Raw genomic sequence first — 19673 nt, 5'->3', positions numbered from 1 at the left:
TGCATAATTTATTCAATTCAAAACTCTCCTGTAATATTCAGATTTGACATTTTATGTTGATTTAAACTAATTGTTTTAATAGGTATTGACATTTTATTTCGTTTTTGTATTTGTGAAACTTGACTCTTAAGAAAAATTTTTGTTGGCCCTTTCCCTTTTGTCTAAAATGCCAGATCTGTAAAAAATAAATTCCGTCTAATTTCGATTTTGTAGCATCCGTCTAATTTGCTTATCGTCTAATTTCCTAGGCCCCATAAGTGATAAACAAGTAATGCGGTCGTCAATTCAGGCTTTGGATGAAAATTGCCTTCGTTATCGCAACTCTTGTTTTGCCAATAGCGAATCAAACCTGTGTTTTTAGAGATTGCTTTCCGCACCGATCGCCCCTGGATCATAGTCGATTATATTGTCATTCTATGGTCAGTATCTATAAAATTACAAAATAATCGATTTTTCGACATAGCATACATTTTGCAAATTTCTTAGATAAAATGGATAATAATCGATTATAGTGGATTATAATGTATTTTCATTTCAAAAATATTCAATTATAATAGATTATCTTCAAAAATAATCTATTATAATTGTTCGATTTCTTTGCCAAAAATGATGGATTGTAAAGGATTATAATGGCCTATAATTGCACAGGGGTTAATGAAGCACAACGACAGGGTCTAGCTACAATTCAAAGCGAGAAAAATCAAGGTCGTAACTAATGAATTTTTTGGTGAATGAAGAACAGTGCGCGAGAAAAGTCGAAAAATGAAAGACCGAAATAAATAAATTTCACTAGTTTTTCAGGCGCTGCTTTAAAATTGATTTATTATTGTTTTCATTTTGCGTATTTTATAAAATTGAATTGTGCTTTTAAATACCGAAATTTATCGTAGTTCATTATTTTTTGTTGACTTGTAATTTCCGAGAATTACGGTTAATTTATGTATAAACTAAATTGTTGTCAATCAACCAGCTACCCAAAACCGATCAATCTCAGAACCGAAACGAGGCAGAAATAGACAGGCTGTATCTTTGACTTGTCTTTGTTGGGTAATTCATCAACGCACTGCGGTAGACCTCAATACACTAAGTTTTTTCGATCTAATCGACCATTCAACGTTTCGGAAACCGTGTCAGGCAACATCTCATGATTATCCAATTCAGTTCAAGGCAGAACTCACTTTTTGATCCCTGGAAATTCTGACGCTATTTGTACAGTACACTATAAAGTTTTAACGAATGCATTAAATTTTTATCAACATGAACTTGTCACAAGTAGCAGTTACTTCATTCCATCCTACTTTGTGCGTTTCTACCCTTTACAATGAGCAGGTTATCTGGGTCATTCTCATAAAGATTGAGAAAGTTGACTAATCTAATGGATACCCAAGAATAACTCGATGCTGATTCCCGTCATGTGAGACCTCCAGCTTTAAGTAAGTTAGCAGAAAGTTGAACCTAAAAACTCGATAGAATTTACCTCTGTAATCCACTGAAAAGTTTTTGTTATAACATCCGAGAAAAGATACGGTTTTCAGTGCTCGAGAGAGATTGTGGATTCTAGTGTAACTGTAGGTGTCTTTGTTCTAAGCCGCAGTTGTTTTGAAAAAGTCCCCAAAGGTTTCAAAAAAGCCCCAAAAACGTTTTTTTGCCTGTTTTTTGAAAAATTTTGATCAACCTTTTTGGAATATTTTGGTCAACCTTTTTGAATTTTTCTATGTCAACCGTTTTGATTTCCCGAGCTCTCCCAAATCTTTAGAAAGAGACCCTGATTTACAAAATTTTCTGCGCTGCAAGCAAATTTGTGAAACAAGCCAAAAAAGCGTTTTAGGAACTTTTCGGAAAACTTGCAGGGGCGGATCTAGGATTTTCTCGAGGGGGGGGGGGGCGGATTTTCGAAAAATTTTCCAAAATTTTGACGACCTTTTTTTTTTTTTTAGGTCGACCAAATTGATTTTTTGAGCTCTCCCAAAGCACTGTTTTGCGCCTATTTTGGCAAAGTTTTCTGCGCCGCAGGCAAATTTTTGAAAAAACAGTCAAAAAAGCCGTTTTTGGGCACTTTTTGAAAAATTTTGACAAAAAAATTGCGTTTTTTTTGGCGCGCGCTGCCCCTCAAAGTTAGTATATATTGGCACCGAAGGCGCCTTTAGAAAAATTTTAGGGTCGGTCCGCCAAAAATGGATTTCTGAAAAAATATCAAAGGGGGGACCCTTTGGGTCGGCAGGGGGTCGAATCCCTGAGGGGGGGGGGGCGTCCGCCCCCCCCCCCCCGCCCCCTTCCCCTAAATCCGCCCCTGAAAACTTGCGTTTTTTGGCGCGCATTCCCCCTCAAAATTAGTTCTTGGCGCCAAAGGCGCTTTTAAAAAATTTAGGGTCAGTCAGCCAGTACAATCAGTACAAAGTAGTAAAAAGTGGGAACTTTTTGGGTTAGCAGAGGGTCGCATCCCTAAAGGGGTTAGGGGCGTCCGACTCCCTAAATCCGCTACTGCGCAAATGCACAGGGCAAATAAACTAGCAGGAAGTTGCGCCTCATGAGTGAAATTTGAATTACTTTCGTAACTGTTGCATTATTGCTACCTAAATAGTAACTGCTGCATAATTGCTACCTAAAAACTAAACAAGACTGCTCGTATCAGGGCGAAGCCCTCAATGTTCCGACTGCTTTTTAAGGTTTTATGGAGTAGTAATATCATTAAAAAATAAATGTATAAAAATAAAAAATAAAAATTTTTAAATTTGAATTTTTTTAAATGAAAATCATCTCCCCACACGCCATTTAAAGTACAAAAAGACTGATTTAGCTCCTTGTAACAATTCAATTATCCATAAGCTTCTTTCAACCAATTTGGAACAATTTTAAGACGGATTAACTCTCCGCTTACGCGTTAATAGCGCGAAATATATCGCGCGTTAATTGTCCAAAATTGGCCAAAATGGCAATCTTTAAACCCCCATAACTTTACAAAAAATGATCACAGGTAAAATATCTTTTCAAATTTGAGCTCAAGACAACAATACCTTTTGAATGATAAAAAAAAATTCCGTCAAAAATGGCTAGTCAAAAAGTCGAAATTTGTCTGAAGAAAAAAAAACCCACCCGAGCACAAATATTCCGTTACTTTCGTATCAAAAGTCGGAGCAACAAAACTGCTCGTATTAGAGGGAAGCCCTGAAGGTTTCGACTGTCTCTTAATTCATATCGAATATTTTTTGGGAAAAAGAAAATATTGAAAACCTAAACATTTTAAACAAAATCAAAGTGAAAAATTTTGAACCATACGAAATTATTACGACTAATTAGCTAGCGTCAATTCAATTTGGAACAGTTTTTTTGTGTAGAATAATTCACCATGGATAAGAAATTTGCGTTACGCTCTCAGTATTATGAATAAATTCTTCAAAGCGCAAATAATTAAGTCCAGAACATCGAAAATTTGACAATTTTCAAACCCCCAGAACTTTATAAAAAATAATCGAAGTTGAAAAACTTTTCGAAATTTGAATTGAAAAAGTTAATATCTTCAATGTGGTATAATAAATTTTGGCTGGTTTGTATGGTAGCTGGCTTATTCTTTTGCTGGTTTATACGGGAAAGAGTACTGACCAGACATCAAACCACGATATGTACATAAGTCATGGCAAAGTCGTTATAATCGGGCAAAAAGCTATGATTTATATGGCCTTCTTGATGTTGAACCTAACTAAGTTCAACCTCAAAATTCTCTGTTTCCAAAAATCCATTTCAAATTTTTGCGCCATTTGAAGCCAATAGCCGGGTCGAGGTTTGCTATTTATGGTTCGGTTTGCTTCGACCGTCTGAGAATGTGTCGGAGCAAAAACTTGTTTTTAAAATTAAAATGATTTAAATGTTTGGTTTTTGCTTAAGGTTTGGCGACAAAATGTTAAAATAACAAATCAGATTTTGAAAATTTCATACAAAAAAACTATTCGCTACCGTAACCCCCTTGCATCTCAAAAATGGATGGGAACTTTTCAAGTTCAGGTGTGCGGCAAACAACTCCCCTGGAGTGACTGTTGCAAAAAGCAGCACTCATTAAGCAAAAATTTTTCACTCGAAATTGTTGGAAAAACATCAAAAACTATGTTGTATTTTTTCATAATTTTTTTTTTAAGATTGAAAAGCTATTTTAAAAAATTTTCTAGCTTTTTAATTGATCCGATTTTTTGAAAAACGTGGAGGACTTTGTATTTGGTTGTGTACGCAAAATCAGGTAACACAAAGAATTATTGGAATGGGTCGAGTGAAATACCATAGCAAAGCTTTTTTAGAACTCAATTTTAACATCCAGAAATTTTTCTGTTTTGAGAAAAACCTGTTTGGAACTTTTTGATTTTTGGTATAACTGCAAGCTAATAAGTTGAGGCTAAACATGCTTACAAAAGCTTATTTATGCTTAATTTAACCCGTGAAAATAAAGTTTTACTCGAGTAAAGTTAATTTCGAAGTTTTGAATGCCAATTTGGGAATCAAAAATTTCAAAATTCAAAAGTTTTCTGCAAAAAAGTTTGAGAATTTTTTTGAAAACTTTTTGATTTTTTTAACAATTTTTTTTTCGTTTTTTTAGTCATTTTTCTACAAAAAATGTTTTCCACTTCGTTTTTTTACTATGAATGTGAAAAACCCCTCAATCATGTTTTTTCGTTCAGACTTTTTTATTACAACAGGCAGAAAAAACGACATCAAATTGAGAAATTTTTTTTGTTTCTGAAGAATATGTTTGGAACATTCTGTGCTAACTGCACAATCTTGTGAAATTTGGACTGATCTGTCCAAACTAGGCACAAAAAAGCAGCTCGAATATTTTAAAAAATGAAACATAGTTCTCAATTTTAAAAAATATGTTTAAAAAATTGTTAAAACTTTCCGGACCAGAATTTCAAAGCTTTCAAATATCAAACATAGCCAACATAGATTTGGAAAAGTCGCAATGAAATCACGGAGCCAGAAAAAAAACGAACTTTTCATTTTCGGAGAAATAAAATTAATGCAAGTTACACGGACTGTAGAAATGTCACCCTTATAATGGACTATAGTTACCCTTCAAGATTTTCAAATGAAATTAAATCTATTATATTTCATTTTTTGAACAATTTAAATGATTTACAATCATTTTACAATCAATTAGGATGAATGATATTTTTTAACAAAAGTTTTGCAAGAAATCGCGGTCTATTTTTTTAAAATTTGGTCAGGCTGTGGTACACCTGAAGCTAGAGGTCAAGTGTTAAATAGGTCAGGCTGTGGTAGACCTGAAGCTAGGGGGGTTCAAATGCGCTGAGGGACGTACGCGTAGGAAGGTAAATGAAAGGCATCAAAAGTGAGAAAACTAAAAAAATGTATGTATACTAATTTTGAGGGGGGACCGCACGCTGAAAAACGCAATTTTTTTGGTTAAAATTTTCCAAAAAAGTACGTCAAAACCCCTTTTTGGTCTGTTTTTTTTTTTCAAAAGTTTGTTGCCTGCGGCGCAGAAAATTTGGCCAGTACAGGGTTTTCTTAGTGCTTTGGGAGAGCTCGGAAAATAATTTTGGTCGACCTTAAAAAAGGTCGACAATTTTTTCGAATTTTTTTGCAAAATCGGCCCTCCCCTCTAGAGAAAATCCTAGATCCGCCCCTGTATGAGGGAAATGATTTTGAAAAGATAAAATAGGAAAAAAGATTGATTAGTGTGTGATAATATCTTAAGCATCTTTTTCATAAAGACTGACTATATAACGATAAAATAAACGCCCGTACCCAACGGAAGCTGTTTTTCTAGATAGAAATTCTATGTAGATTATCTGGCCTATAGTTTCTCGTATTTTCCGTGGAGAAGTGATTTATTTCTTTTCTAGCTTAGAAACAAACAGTTTCTGGAAAGAAATAACCAGAAATCCTTTCACTGCTCAACCGCAACGAGATAAACATGCACACAATAGCAGTAGCGAATACAATGCAAACTTACACTTGTTATAACAATGTTGTTCTCCTAAAACTATGTTAATCAATCAAGGGATGTAGTCTAGAGGATAGAGCAAATGTCTAGGAGTCAGAAGGTCAGGGGTTGTAGCCCCACCAGGAGACTTTTTGTAGCTAGAAATAGCCTAGATTTAGCTAATTTCTGATCAGAATTAGGATTAGAAATAAATTGTTCAAAGAAAATCCATGCTTTATTTAAACATTTCAAAAAGAATTTCTGACCAGAAGTTAGATTAGATGCAAAGTATTTCGGCTCTTTTCCAGTTCCCCCCCCCCCCTTTCAAATTCAATACTGAAAAGTCTATTTAACATTGTCATAATGCAATGAAATTTGGCGTGGTGAACAAATCGACAATTCTGAACAGATTTGTTCTTCATACTTTACAGCGTAACATCACGAATTTAGCCGTAATAACACGTAAAACAAACATAAAACTCGGTATTTTGAAGGGGGGAAACTGGAAAAGAGCCAGTATTTCACGTCAGAAATAAAGAATTTTCTCGGTACGGGCGATGATAATATAAATGATAATTCTATCCATGAAACTCTGGTGCGCGTAAAGCTTTTTGAATGCTTGGATTCTTAATGATACACAGGTGTTAAATAAAATTAACCGAATAAGAGACAACTGAATCGTTAGATAACTTCTTTAATTTTGTGTTAAATTCAAAAATTATTAGGTTTTTGAAATTAAAAGTTAATTACGTTTTTTGCACCGTCTTTGTTGAATATAGCGAAATTTGCCTTACTTTGAGCACAATCATTTTTACATTAAATGAATAACCACACAAAAAGTTAACCACGCGACTTAAAAATGATAAATCTTTTCATTCTATAACCCTAAAACGGTGTTGGAGCCATTCAAGTCTTCACACGACGCGATTAGTCTTATGAAATTGAGGAGTTGTTTGCTTAAAGTGGGCTAGGATAGCTCAATGAAAATAACATCGGTATTGTGCACATTGGAAAATTTGAATTGCGAATTTACAAAACGTTACAAAATAATTCTTTTGCAAATTATCATTTTTGAAAAAGAGGGGCAGCTTTTATCCAAATTAGCATAAATTAAGTGGCATCAATTTTGGTATCAGTCTGTCGTTAATTAGTTTTCTTATATAATAACATATTACACCTGCTGAAGGGCCGATTTGGATTGTTACTGTTTTCGATTGTTGCCAACTATTCTCACTGTTAGCTGCTGGGGGCTGGAGAATTGGATGATGTCACTTTCTGACGGGCCGTGACGTCATCGGAATGGAGTTCGGATGACTGATTGAGAAGAAATTGGTTATTGTTGTTGGTATTGTTGTTGTTTGTGGTCCGGATATTGTTGGCACGGGCGTTTCTGGCCTGCAAAACAATTTCAGCTAGATGTTGGATTATTCATTCTGTAGATGTTGATGTTGGTTTCATCCATGTTGGATTTCTTTGTCACTTTCCTTGATGCGTTATTAATTTCAAAGACAAGATACTGAAAGGTCTTCAAACTCAAAAGAAAAAATTTGCCCCTGCCTTAACTTCTCCTTACTATCTACGGTCTTGCTGCCGTGTAGGAGGAGATCGAAGTCGTCCATTTTGCCAGAACCGGTCTTACCTTGAGGAGGCGGATGACACTGGGACCATTCAACCATGAACAAAAATTTGTCGTCTCTGGTAATACATTAAGCTCGATAAAGGTTCTGGGAAAAATTGAAATTTTTTAGCGCGCTTTGAGACTTACTGAGAAAGCCGAATTCCTGGAGGGCACCGATTGAGCCCAATCGCTCGACTGGTCATCCCCACTGCCTCGCTCTCTCTCATTTCCCCCAGTCGCCACTGTGAGAGCCTCGAAGGTTCTCGAATCTGATTGGCTGCCGAGTGAGTTGTCATTGTGCTGTTGGGAACTGAGTGGCTGGTCGAAGTGACTCGACTGTTGGTAGTCGGAAAAGAGCTCGATTGTCGGAGAGACTGTTGACTCACTACTCCCATGTGAGTCACGGTTTCTGTACCACGTAAAAAAGAAGGTTAAAAATTTTTAAAAACACTTTCTTAAAACATTTCTATGCAAATTCTTAGAAAAGTTTCCAAAGAGAAGCCGTCTATAGAAAAACACGATAGAAATTGCTCTTAACATAAATAACCTTTTTGATTGATTCTTGACTATTTCCGGCAAGGGGAGCGTTTGATCAGTTTCTAAGCTGCGATCACATATCATAACGGGCCTCGAACCACTAACCTTCCGCTTAAAGTTAAGCAGGCATTAGTCGTTTCATCTCACCACTTCTGCGAAACTTACCTGTGTTGTGATTCACTGAAGCCTCTGCCTGCTTTCGAGTTTTCCTCCGTAGCCGATCGCTGCTGTGCCTAGAAAAAACATCCAATTCAACTCGAAAAAAAACGTGAAAACGTTGTTTTTTCCAACACACTTTCGTTCGATTAGTTCTCTAAAACGCAAAAGAAACTGTCGAAGAAAGCGAAAGGGAAACAAATGACAAATGAAGAAATTTAGATAATAAAAACGACAAGATAAAAGCGAGGGTGATCGAAGAAAATAATTCAAACTTGAACCAATCATTAAAAATACATATTGGTAAAACCAGGGGCGGACTTAGGAAGGGGGGTTGGCAGACGCCTTTTCCCTCAGGGATGCGACTCAATCGCCAAGCAAAGGGCCGACCCTTTCGTTTTATTTTATGACATCCATTTTCGGCCGACCAACTCTAAAATTTTTCTTTTTCTAGTCAAGAATTTAATCTTATTTTGAAGGAGAGCGCCAGCCGAAATTTGGTCACAATTTTCTAAGAAGTGCTCAAACTAGGGTCTTTATAGTGTTCTGGTAGGGCTCAGTAAATCGAATTTGGTCGACGTAGTAAAAAAAGGTTGACCAAAAAATTGAGTTTTCGCGCGCTCCCCTTCAAAGTTAGTATACTTTGGCGCCCAAGGCGTCCTTCAGAAATATTATGTCAGGGTTTATCGGCCAGAATGGATGTCATAATTAAATACTTTGGTTGGTGACGGAATCGAATCCCTGAGAGAAAGCGTACGCCCCCCCCCCCCCCCCCCCCCCCTAAATCCTACCCTGGCTTATATCGATTTTTCAGGCGTTTTTCCAAAATAGTCGAAAGAGAAACAATGAATCTCACCTTTCATGTTCATCGATTGATGCATAGATTGCTCATATTGACTCCTAGCTGTAAAACAGCATTGAAGCCATTAAGCACTAATTTATTGGAATTGTTCTAAAGTTTGATCCCTTTTGCAACACAATGCTTTCTATTTGGATTTCTATGCACCAAAAAGTTATTCTCTCAATTCATATTGAGAAATGGAGCTATAACTTAGGTTTTTTTCACATGAATACAAAACCTGCCTAATAATTTGATAAGGATTGAATATTGAATCAAACAAATCATAAATTTATTTTTGAAAGTTATTTTTTTGCTGTGAATCGTTCTCCGAAAAATACTCAATTTAGGTCACAATAAAACTAGTCTCAAAACTCAAAGTTTAGCAAATATGCTATCTGATTGATTATCAGCACTTCAGATTGCTTCAGAAAAAAGTGATTGAAAATTTTTGTTTTGCTCGTTTGATCAGAGTGAGATCGCTTTGATTGTTCAACGTTCTGATTCGATTTTTCAACTGGTAGATAAGCAAGAATTCATGAGACTGGACTCAACGTTTAAAACATAATTTTAGAGTGAGCAAGTGGGTTATCATGTGTAAATTGATAAATCGTGAATAGGTTCAAGTTGCAACCTATGCTTCAAAATTTTTACCTGACAGGATGCTATCCCGCTATTTATTAAACTTCAAACAAGTGCTTACTTAAATTTTTTGAGGTAGCAGGTGTTTGGGGGCGTAGAGTTTTTCATCTAAGCCGATTAGCATGCACAATTTGAATAGTTGCTGTTCAATTTACTTTAATGTTGCCTTTGTTTTCAAACGCGAGATTTGCAATTTCAAAAGCGGCAAATGAACAGTGCAAGGGCAAAAAGTCGATGTATCAAAAAACCGAAAATTGAACTAGTATTATCCACGAGACTGCTCGTATCGAGGCGAAGCCTTGAAATTTGCGACTGCCTTTTAAGCTCTATGGAGCTGCAATAACATGAAAAATTTAAATAAAAAAAAAAGAGAATGAAATTTTTTTTTTTAATTTAAATTTTTTTATGAAAATCATCCCCCCAGACGCCATATAAAGTCCAAAAGGAAAGATTTCGTTCCTTGTAACAAATCAGTTATGGCAAATAAGCTTCTTTCAACCAATTTGGAACGATTTCTAACACGGACTAAATCTCGCTTACGCGTTAATAGCGCGAAATATATCGCGCGTTAATTGTCCCAAATTGGCCAAAATGGCCAAAATAGCAATTTTTAAAAACCCATAACTATACGAAAAATGATCACAGGTGAAATACTTTTTCAAATTTAAGCTTAGGACAGCAATAACTTTTGAATGATGAAAAAAATTTTGTCAAAAATGGCTAGTTTAAAAGTCGAAATTTGTCTGAAGAAAAAAACCCACACCAGCACAAATATTCCGCTACTTTCGTTACGAAAGTCGGAACAATAATGCCAGTTCTTATATTAGATTCTAAGAGATTATAAGAGATTTTCGGTAAAATTATAATCAATTATAATTGATTACAAGACTGCTCGTATCAGGGCGAAGCCCTGAATGTTCCGACTGCCTATTAAGGTTTATGGAGCAGTAATAACATTAAAAAATTTTTTAAAAAAATAAAACTAAATGAAAATTTTTTTTTCTTAAATTTGAATTTTTTAATGAAAATCATCCCCCCATACGCCATATAAAGTACAAAAGGATAGATTTCGTTCCTTGTAACAAATCAGTTATGGCAAATAAGCTTCGTCAAACCAATTTGGAACGATTTCTAAGACGGATTAAATCTCGCTTACGCGTTAATAGCGCGAAATTTATCGCAAGTTAATTGTCCCAAATTGGCCAAAATGGCAATCTTTAAACACCCATAATTTTACAAAAAATGATGAAGAAGGTGAAATATCTTTTCAAATTTGAGCTCAGGACAACATTACCTTTCGAATGATATAAACAAATTCCGTCAAAAATGGCTAGTTAAAAAGTCGAAGTTTGTCTGAAGAAAAAAAAACCCACCCCGAGCACAAATATTCCGTTACTTTCGTATCGAAAGTCGGAACAAAAGTTCATTAAAATGTCAACAAAAATGTAATGGATTATAAATCGTTCAACATCTAAAATTGGCGCTTATAATTATTTATAACTTTGCTAGAAGTATACCTTGGTTCAAAAAAAATGGCCGCGGCAATATTTTTGAAAAATGCGTATAGCTCGAAAGCGGCAAATTTTGGCAAAATGTGGCAAAAATAAAAAAGAAAGAAGTTGAACAGACTTTGTCGCCGTGTGAATCAATTGACAGGTACTTAGCTAATGAAAATGCTACACATCATTCTTCAACACAAAATTTTGAAATGCAAGCGAAACGCGATTTACTTGAATTTCTCTATGTCAACGACTCCAAACAACGTGAATATCTGTCGAAACGGGTGAAAATGCCACCGCGTAGTTTCCGACGTAACATAAAAATCTTGGAAGAAAAGGGAACCTTGGAAAGAAAGAAAGGAAGCGGCCGACCTCTCCAAATTTCTGGCAATGAGAAAAAACGCTTATGTCAAATTGCGCTTAAATCTCCGTCGGCATCAACTCAAAATGTCTGTGATCGTTATAACGAGTTAGCTAGGACATCCGTCAGTAAATCCACAGTTTTCCGAGCTCTGAAATCGTCCGGCGTGCAGAAAAAGACTGCAAAAATCATCCCGAATATCACACCGGTCCATGAGCAAAAAAGAATCGAATTTTGCAGAACATGGAAGAACTTCAATTTCGGAGAAACCTGGCTTTCTGACGAGTGCATGTTCCAACTTCATCGGAATAAAATCAAGCTTTGGAGTTCTTATCGAAAAACGCCGCGAAAAGGTTTCCCGAAGTTTTCACCCAAAATTGTGGTCTGGGGAGCAATATCGAGTAAAGGTTTTTACATGAAAATCATCGAAAGAGGTACAATTGATAGTTCCAAGTACTGCGAAATTGTTGGTGACTTTATTCCTTACGCCACTGCATTATTTCCCGATGGCTGGATACTAGAGCAGGACGGCGCCACACCCCATACTTCCCGACAAACTAAAGATTTTTTTGCCGAAAATTCGGTACAATTTTTGCAGTGGCCACCCAATTCTCCAGACATTAATCCAGTGGAAAATGTGTGGATGATGCTTAAATCCTTTGTTGAGAAGAAAAATCCGAAAACAAAAGACGAACTAATTCAGTATGTTCAAGAATCTCAACATGTAATTTTGCCAGCGGTAAGAAAAAATTTGATGGGTTCTATCCCGACGCGTTTGGGCCAGTGTCTTGAAAACGAAGGAAAATTTGTGGAGAAATGGACTGGGACTGAATAGGCAAGACAAAGACGCAACAGACTCATATTTTCTTATATTATTTTGTTTGCTCAATGCTTAGAAAAATCTATTATTTCAGCGGCCACTTTTTTTGAACCAAGGTATACAATTATAATTATATTATAATCGATTAATTTCTCTTTTTACTGAGTGCTGGTGATTATTTTTTACAGTGATCACTTTTAACACCAATTAGTGTTTAGTGCAAGCCATTGTAGGTTGGCATTATTAATTACAAAGATTGTTGCTTCACTTATCTAACCCCTTAAGTGAACTACCGTAGAATGTCCTCCCCAAGAATGTATTAATCCTGAAAATTAGTTATCTTAAAATCTGCATTTTGAACAAAACGTACAAAAAATTTGATTCCACAATATTTTTGTGGGATTGCATTCGAATGCTGTTACTCAACTAAATTAATGTATATTTAATCAATTTTTTCTATTGAAACTTTTAATTTTGCATAAGCCTGGGTATTCATATTTTAACCCCCTTAATCAATTTTGGGGTATATAAATGGCTGTGGTCTGGCATGGAAGAATCTTTGTCATACCCGTCTACCGAGTCCACCTTTTATGCTGAGATCATTTCAGTCGTAACTCCGATTTCTAATGCTATTTCAAAAATTTTTAAATCCTTGTCAGGATAAATTTGGTGAAAATTTTGAGATTTTCAGACTCAATTACAATGTGTTAGCTTTAATTTATAGCTGAGCTCACGCAAAATTGGACAAAGCTTGGCTCTGTACAAAAACTTCGTGAAAACCAGTTAGGCAACCATTGGAAATTCTAAAAAAAAGTGTGATACTGCTCAGAAATTTGATAACTTAAAATTGTCAAATTGGTAAGGGAAAAGCGCATGCACATAAAAAATAAAGTGAAAGTTACCGTTGTTTTTCGGATAGTTTTAGCCGCATATATTGATGGCCTTGAGTCACCCCCACAATTAGCACCACTCTGGTTCAACCCCACTACCCCTCCTGGGCTGACAAATCCCCGCAGGGTAGTGTTGTGGTCTGTCTGCTGTCGCTTGCTGTTTGTGACCCTGTTGCTGACCGGATGGGGGTAGGGACTGCGGATGATTGGCGGGGGAGGGGGAGGTGAGACGCTGTTGTTGCTCACTTCGGGTAGTTCCTCGTACGTTCCTTCGAAGGAATTCTGAAGTTACGGTACATTCATAAAATCTTTCTTATATTTTGCGCCTGGTGTTTCTATTTTGAGACAGGAAGTTCCAGACTGAAGTTTCAAAAAATCAAACTAACTTAGGTACGAAGATGAAAAGGGCAATGCACTCAAGTATGTTAATATGATTTATCCACAAGGGATTGGACAAACATACGAGCTGTTCAGCTCTTCGCGGAGAACAGCTACTGCACCCCTTACGAATTACGAATTACATGCAATTTCTATAGTATTTTTTTTTACAAAAGTATACAATCAATAATTCCATAATACACAACAAAAAATAATGAAACTTCCTTTTAGGCTTCAGATTTTAAAAAGAGCAAAAACGTAACAGGAGATATGAAAACTCGCTGAAATAGACTAACCCGATGATATGGTGCATATAAATGGCTGTGGTCTGGCATGGAAGAATCTTTGTCATACCCGTCTACCGAGTCCAACTGGGAGAACCCAGTCCCATTTATGGTACCCGTCTGGTGATGGGGAAGGTAACTGCCACTTCGACTTGTCATCTGGGACGACGTCGTCTGCTGTTGCGATGTCACTTGGGCCTCGAGAAGTCGGATTCTCTCATCTTTTGAAGTTAAGCACTCTTCGAGTCGTTGCTTCTCGCACTCTAGTATCTTAATGTGGTCTTCGCGAAGTTCAATTTCCTCGCATAGGTTGTTTGGAAGCACGGAAGGGGACACTTTAGCTGTGGATTTGAGGCGTCCCGCCTGTGCAGTGGTTCCACTGGATGCCTTGACAGTTGGTCGAGAGTAGCTCGATGACGTAATCGTACTTGATGATCTGAGGGGATTTAGAGGTTCCGGACCTTGTATGCTAGCATAGTCTTTTGGAGTATGATTCGTTGAGCTAATACCACTGTCGCTTTCGCTACCTGTTGTTGTTGGTGCTGCACCAACTAAAGGGTTTCTGTTGCTATGTATACTAACATGCTGAGAGGTAAAAGGACCGTTATGCATTCTGATATGGTGGTCTACACGCGTGTTTCTCGGCACATGATGCCGCGTATTTTGATGATGTTTCATGATCAATCTGTCCATACTATGGTCTCGTTTGTGTTTGCGTGGCATTGTATTGCTATCGGAGGAACCATGTCTAGAGTTGTGTTGCTCACCGTTGTCTACAGTCAAGGTTTGTTCAGTTCTCGAGGTGCTTGAGTCCCGGCTTCGCGATCCGCGTGCACTGACGTTCAGTGGGTTACCTGAAATGGGTCCAACTCGTTCGCGTAATCTGGCAAGTTCGGCTTCGAGCTCTCGGATTTCTCGTTCTTTTGACTCGAGTGCTCGTTGGGTTAGGAGTGAAGTTCCCGTCGGCGACGCTTGGTTACTTCGGCGATGATGGGTTGTCGTTGACGAAGAGCCTTGCTTGGGATCTAGCGCGGCAGCGATTGAAGTTCGCGCGTTAGAGGGTGGATTGAACGGCTTCAAGGTTGATGCGCTTGAAGGCTTAGATGTGACGTTTTTGGCCACTTCTAGAGCATGATATGGCGTTCGGTAGCAAGGTGATGAATCATCGGCATTATCAGAGCCGGTTGCGCTTCTCGGCGATGCCCGACTCCTAGACGAAGAGTTCATTCCCGAAGGCCGGTTGTAATCCGAGGGATGCGTAGGCGCTTGTTCTAGAATGTTCTCAGAACTGTTGACAAAGAATTTTGTTTTCCAATTCCGTTCTTGTTGTTCAAGTAGCACCTGCATATCTCGTTTGGAAGCAGCAATTTCACTTCTTTTCATAGTTTCTAATTTTTTCAGTTCTTCTTTCAGCTCCAATATTTGCTTGTCCTTTTCCAGCCTGACTTTTCGAAGTTCAGTCTCGAGTAAAATAATTTCGCGATCTTTTGCGTCTTTGACCTAAAATTAAGTCTATAGAATTTCTAACGATTCCGACTAGCGAGTCTTAAATATTAAGGACCTGAAACTTTTTCTGGAGGAGGAGGACCTATTCATGAAGATAAAATACAACCCATTTTTTCACCTATAAAATGTACTCTAGATAATATCACTAGAAATTCCAAAATGTCGAAGCTCTGAATTAAAAAACTACAAAATATTTACTTCAGACAACATCACAGAGTTTTCTTGAAACATGACCATGCATTGCCTACTATCTCAGGAGCAGTTGTCAAACTTAGTTGATTAAAATGAACACTGACTATTTGTTGATTTTTTAAACTTATATAGAGCTTTTAGGAAATATTTTGAACTCTTAGTTGAACCTTGGGAAAAGTAGTCAAAGCACAATTTAGGCATCCCAGAGGGAAAATATTGTCCATTTGCGAAGATAGATATCATCAGATAAGCATCTCAATTGCAAGAGTGTGATAACAGACTTTAATATTTTTAGCTGTGCGCCTAACTAAGCAACAAGAAATAGAAAAGGCTGCTTTATAATCATTAATTCTGAAAACTATTGAGTAGTTTTGTACTGTTGAGTACAAAAATTTAATGTTCACAAGGGTCTAAAAAATTAAATCTACTGATGGTACTGATGTTTTTTTTTGAGTTGGTCGATATTACGAGATTATTTGATTTTACATTCTTAGGGGAAAATCATTTGGTAAGCTTTGCTCTAAATATGTTTTTACCTTTCGAACGTGCTCTCTGTACCAATCCAGTTCCTCTTCCTGTGCGTGTGATCCCCCTGCTGGAACAGCAGAAGATGAAGAGGGGGTGGGGGCTCCTCCGAGGTCATGGGGAGGGGCAATGACAGGGGTCCTGACATGGGAGGAGTTCGTTTTGGAGTCCATAAGACGCCGGTTGTCGTCCCGAAGCATTCTCAGTTCTTCTTTCAAGGTCTCGATTTCTACATTGCGATCTCTTTTCACCTTGTCCAACTCACCTAAATATTTAAACGTTTAATTAAATTCGCAATTTTAAGCAAAATCGTATGATAATCGAGTTTTATATATTTTTAAGGTTTGATCTGCAGGCTGAAAAGGCTCTAACCCATGACTTGTAATCAAAAGTTCGGTGGATGGAGACAAACCATGATCCTTGCTCATTTCATTAAGGGCGAGGCAACATTATCAAACCCAGAAAAATAACCTAAAAAGATTAGAGGTCTTAATTAAGGGATGCAACAGCGGTTCTCCTTAAATAGTTCAACAGGCTCCGCATGTTACTCCTTTGTCCTTTCCCTTATGGGTAAATTGTGTTAAAGTAACTTGACTATAAGGCTGTGACAACTGACAGAAAAGAAGACAATAAACAGATAAAAAGTGAAAGGATCCTTACATTTTAGTAGCTTCAAAATAGATTAGGCAAGCTTTTAAACCAAATTTTGGTTATCTGTTGTTTTTAAAGACGGTTAAATTGAATTTGGAAGGGGAAGTTTTTTATGAACAAAAATATTGGCAAAAACATGACTAGACTTTGACCTCTCATTTTTCATTGCGAATCCGTTATAGTGACACTTTCCATATTGTGGTGTGTCATAATTAAAACAACAAGACCACTTTGATTCCACTTTGATTTTGTCATAAAGCTACAATTCAGAACGAGCAGCCCTCTCTCATTCTCCATAAATGTGCCTCGTTAGTGGTAGGAAGCAATGGGAGTTGGCGCCAAAAGTGCAATTGTAAAATGAGCGTGAACAGATCAAACCAGCCGAAAGTTTAACGAACCGAAAATAAGCAGAGTTTACAAAACAGCCGAATTTTGAGTCATTTCAGTTCAAGCTTGCTTTATTATTGTAACTGTTAGTTTAATAATTATAATAATTTCTATTTAACTCTTATTTTTTGCGACTGGCTCATAGGGTACCTGGCTTACACTTTGGGTGGTTTATACACCAGCTATAAAACATTCCCCAATATTCGCACCCATCTAGCTTTGATTAAGAGCAGGGAGCAAAAAAGTGAGAGGGATCATCTTGAATACAGATGAGCCCCTTTTATATATAGAGGACACAGGCATCAATAAAGGTTTTGGATTTTTAAATAAAATAGGACACTTGTTAATAACCAGGGCATCTTTTAGCAGAAAGACTTCTTCAGCTTTGGTTAAACTAAAAATTAAGCTGATTGTAAAACGTAAATGAAAATGTTCTAAGATACCAAATCTCAAAAAATGAAACGACATGTATTGGTTGCGTTCGTCACAGGCAGAGGCGGAATCACTCGGAGTCAGATATTATTATAGGTGAACCTAGAATGGCCTGAAGGGTGAGAGGCTTATTGACTTTTTTCAATAAGTGGACGACTTATTCTTTCATCTTTCATTTCGCCGACAAATTAGGTTATCGAGCTCTTTTGGCACCCTTAAGATACCAAAACCACAAATTATCTTTTTGATAAATGTTTTTGAGAAAGTACGTATCTGTCAATGAGTTTTTGGGCTAGTTTTTTCTGTCAAAGTGTACTACGAAATATGGCAAAACTAGTGAAACAAAAGTTCAATTCAATAGTTTTCTAGAAACTTTTATTTCGATATATCAAGAAAATTATCAGAAAAAAAACGCTTTTTTTGTTGAAATTTTTCCGAAAAGAGACGAAATTAGAGTAGTCTTCATTGACTCCAATGCACAGTAAGCTTCCGAAGGTTCGATTTTTAAAGAGCAGCAAAAATGGTTCTCCACATAATTTTTTACAATACATTGTAGCTTAAAAGCATGCAGAGTTTTCCGAAAAATTACAACTTTTGTTTTGACCACTTCACAAAGTGCCGGAAAAAACTATGGCGTAAGGTTTTTTAAGTATTTTATTCCCAAATTTGACTCCCGAAGAAAAGCAAGTCACCAAATTTAACTTTACCGCAAGTTCTACTGCAATTTTATGTAGTTTTCCTTCTGAGTTTTTTACCAAGTTTATTAAACCCTTTCCAAAACAATTTAGCAAAGACTGCTGAAGAAAATTGAATTTTTTTGCTTATTTTTGAACTTCTAATAGAAAACATGTTGGTTGGAAAACTCTGAACTATTCTCACAACAACCAGATATTCTTGTTTAACATGTCTTTTCTGATTTGTAATTTTGAACTTTTCGTGTTTTTCTAATATTTGTGCAAAAAAATGCAAAGAAAAAAGTTTTTTTCTCTAAGATTATCAAGTGAAATATTTGAAAGAAACAAAGTTGATTTTTTGCTCAAATATTTATGCTTGCCTTCTCCAAGCAAATTCACGTTCCACAAGCAAAAATCAATTCGGGTATGTTTTATGTCAACGTCAAATCTTACCGGCCGCAAAAAACATCTAAATAAAAATTTGAGCGTTTTGTTACTGAACGCAAGCAAGGAGAAAACATTTAGTTTATATTTTAATCAATCGTAGAAACTGTTTTGTTTTGAATTTTTCATTTGACCTTAAAATTGAAAATGCCTGGATTTGTTTTCGTAAAAATTCATAAAATGGAAGCAAGCACACTCTTATGAAGATTAAGCCCTAATTATTCTGCTTACCTAACTGGCTTCTTTTAGAAGCTTTGAAAGACATTTTTCTTAATGGAGGACATTTTAAATCTTGGGGTGCTTTTTTATGCCTAGGTCTAAAAGATATTGTGTTCCTGAGATTAAATAAAAAACAAGATCACCTGTAATCATTTTTTGCAAAGTTATAGGGGTTTAAAAAATGCTAATTTTGCTAATTTGGCATAATTAGCGCGCGACATATTGCGTACTTGAAACACGCGTAAGCGGTGGATTACTGCGCTCTAAATTGAAATTTGGAACGCAATTTGGAAATTTTTTTTCTTCAGTCAAATTTTGACTTTTTACTCAGCCAATTTTGACCAAAATTTTTAATATCAATCAAAGATAATTGTTGTCCTGAGCTTAAATTTGAAAAGATATTTCACCTGTGATCTTTTTTTGGAAGGTTTTGGCAAAAGCCGAAAAATTACTCTTAATTTAATTCAGTTGGATGTATAAAAAAAAACATTAAACAAAACTCTGTTACAATTAATAATATCTAATATGGACTGAAAGAGTGCTTAGTAGCAGCATTTAAAACGCAATACTAGCACCAGGGGCGGATTTAGGGGGGGGGGTTTGGACACCCTTTCCCTCCCTCGGGGATTCGAGCCCTTAATGACCCAAGGGGTCCCTCCTTTGAACTACTTTCAGATATCCAATTTTG

The 19673-nt window shown here is 36.5% G+C and overlaps 1 protein-coding gene across 1 annotated transcript in view; it reads right to left on the bottom strand.

The window, feature by feature from the left end:
- Positions 1-6679: 6679 nt before the first annotated feature.
- Positions 6680-19673, bottom strand: part of LOC134841736 (uncharacterized) — a 156885-nt gene continuing 143891 nt past the window's right edge. Inside the window, exons 13-18 of the mRNA XM_063857774.1 lie at positions 16190-16443; positions 13968-15455; positions 13306-13575; positions 8253-8320; positions 7698-7959; positions 6680-7327 (exon numbers count right to left, since the gene is read on the bottom strand). Of these exons, the coding sequence (XP_063713844.1) occupies positions 7169-7327; positions 7698-7959; positions 8253-8320; positions 13306-13575; positions 13968-15455; positions 16190-16443 (2501 nt within the window). The 3' untranslated portion in view covers positions 6680-7168. The remainder of the gene's footprint in view (positions 7328-7697; positions 7960-8252; positions 8321-13305; positions 13576-13967; positions 15456-16189; positions 16444-19673) is intronic.

This window comes from Symsagittifera roscoffensis, chromosome 3 (assembly GCF_963678635.1).
Source record: "Symsagittifera roscoffensis chromosome 3, txSymRosc1.1, whole genome shotgun sequence".
Classification (NCBI taxonomy): domain Eukaryota; kingdom Metazoa; phylum Xenacoelomorpha; order Acoela; family Convolutidae; genus Symsagittifera; species Symsagittifera roscoffensis.
The sequence above is the reverse complement of the archived record's forward strand: the minus strand, read 5'-3'. Positions and strand labels throughout refer to the sequence as shown.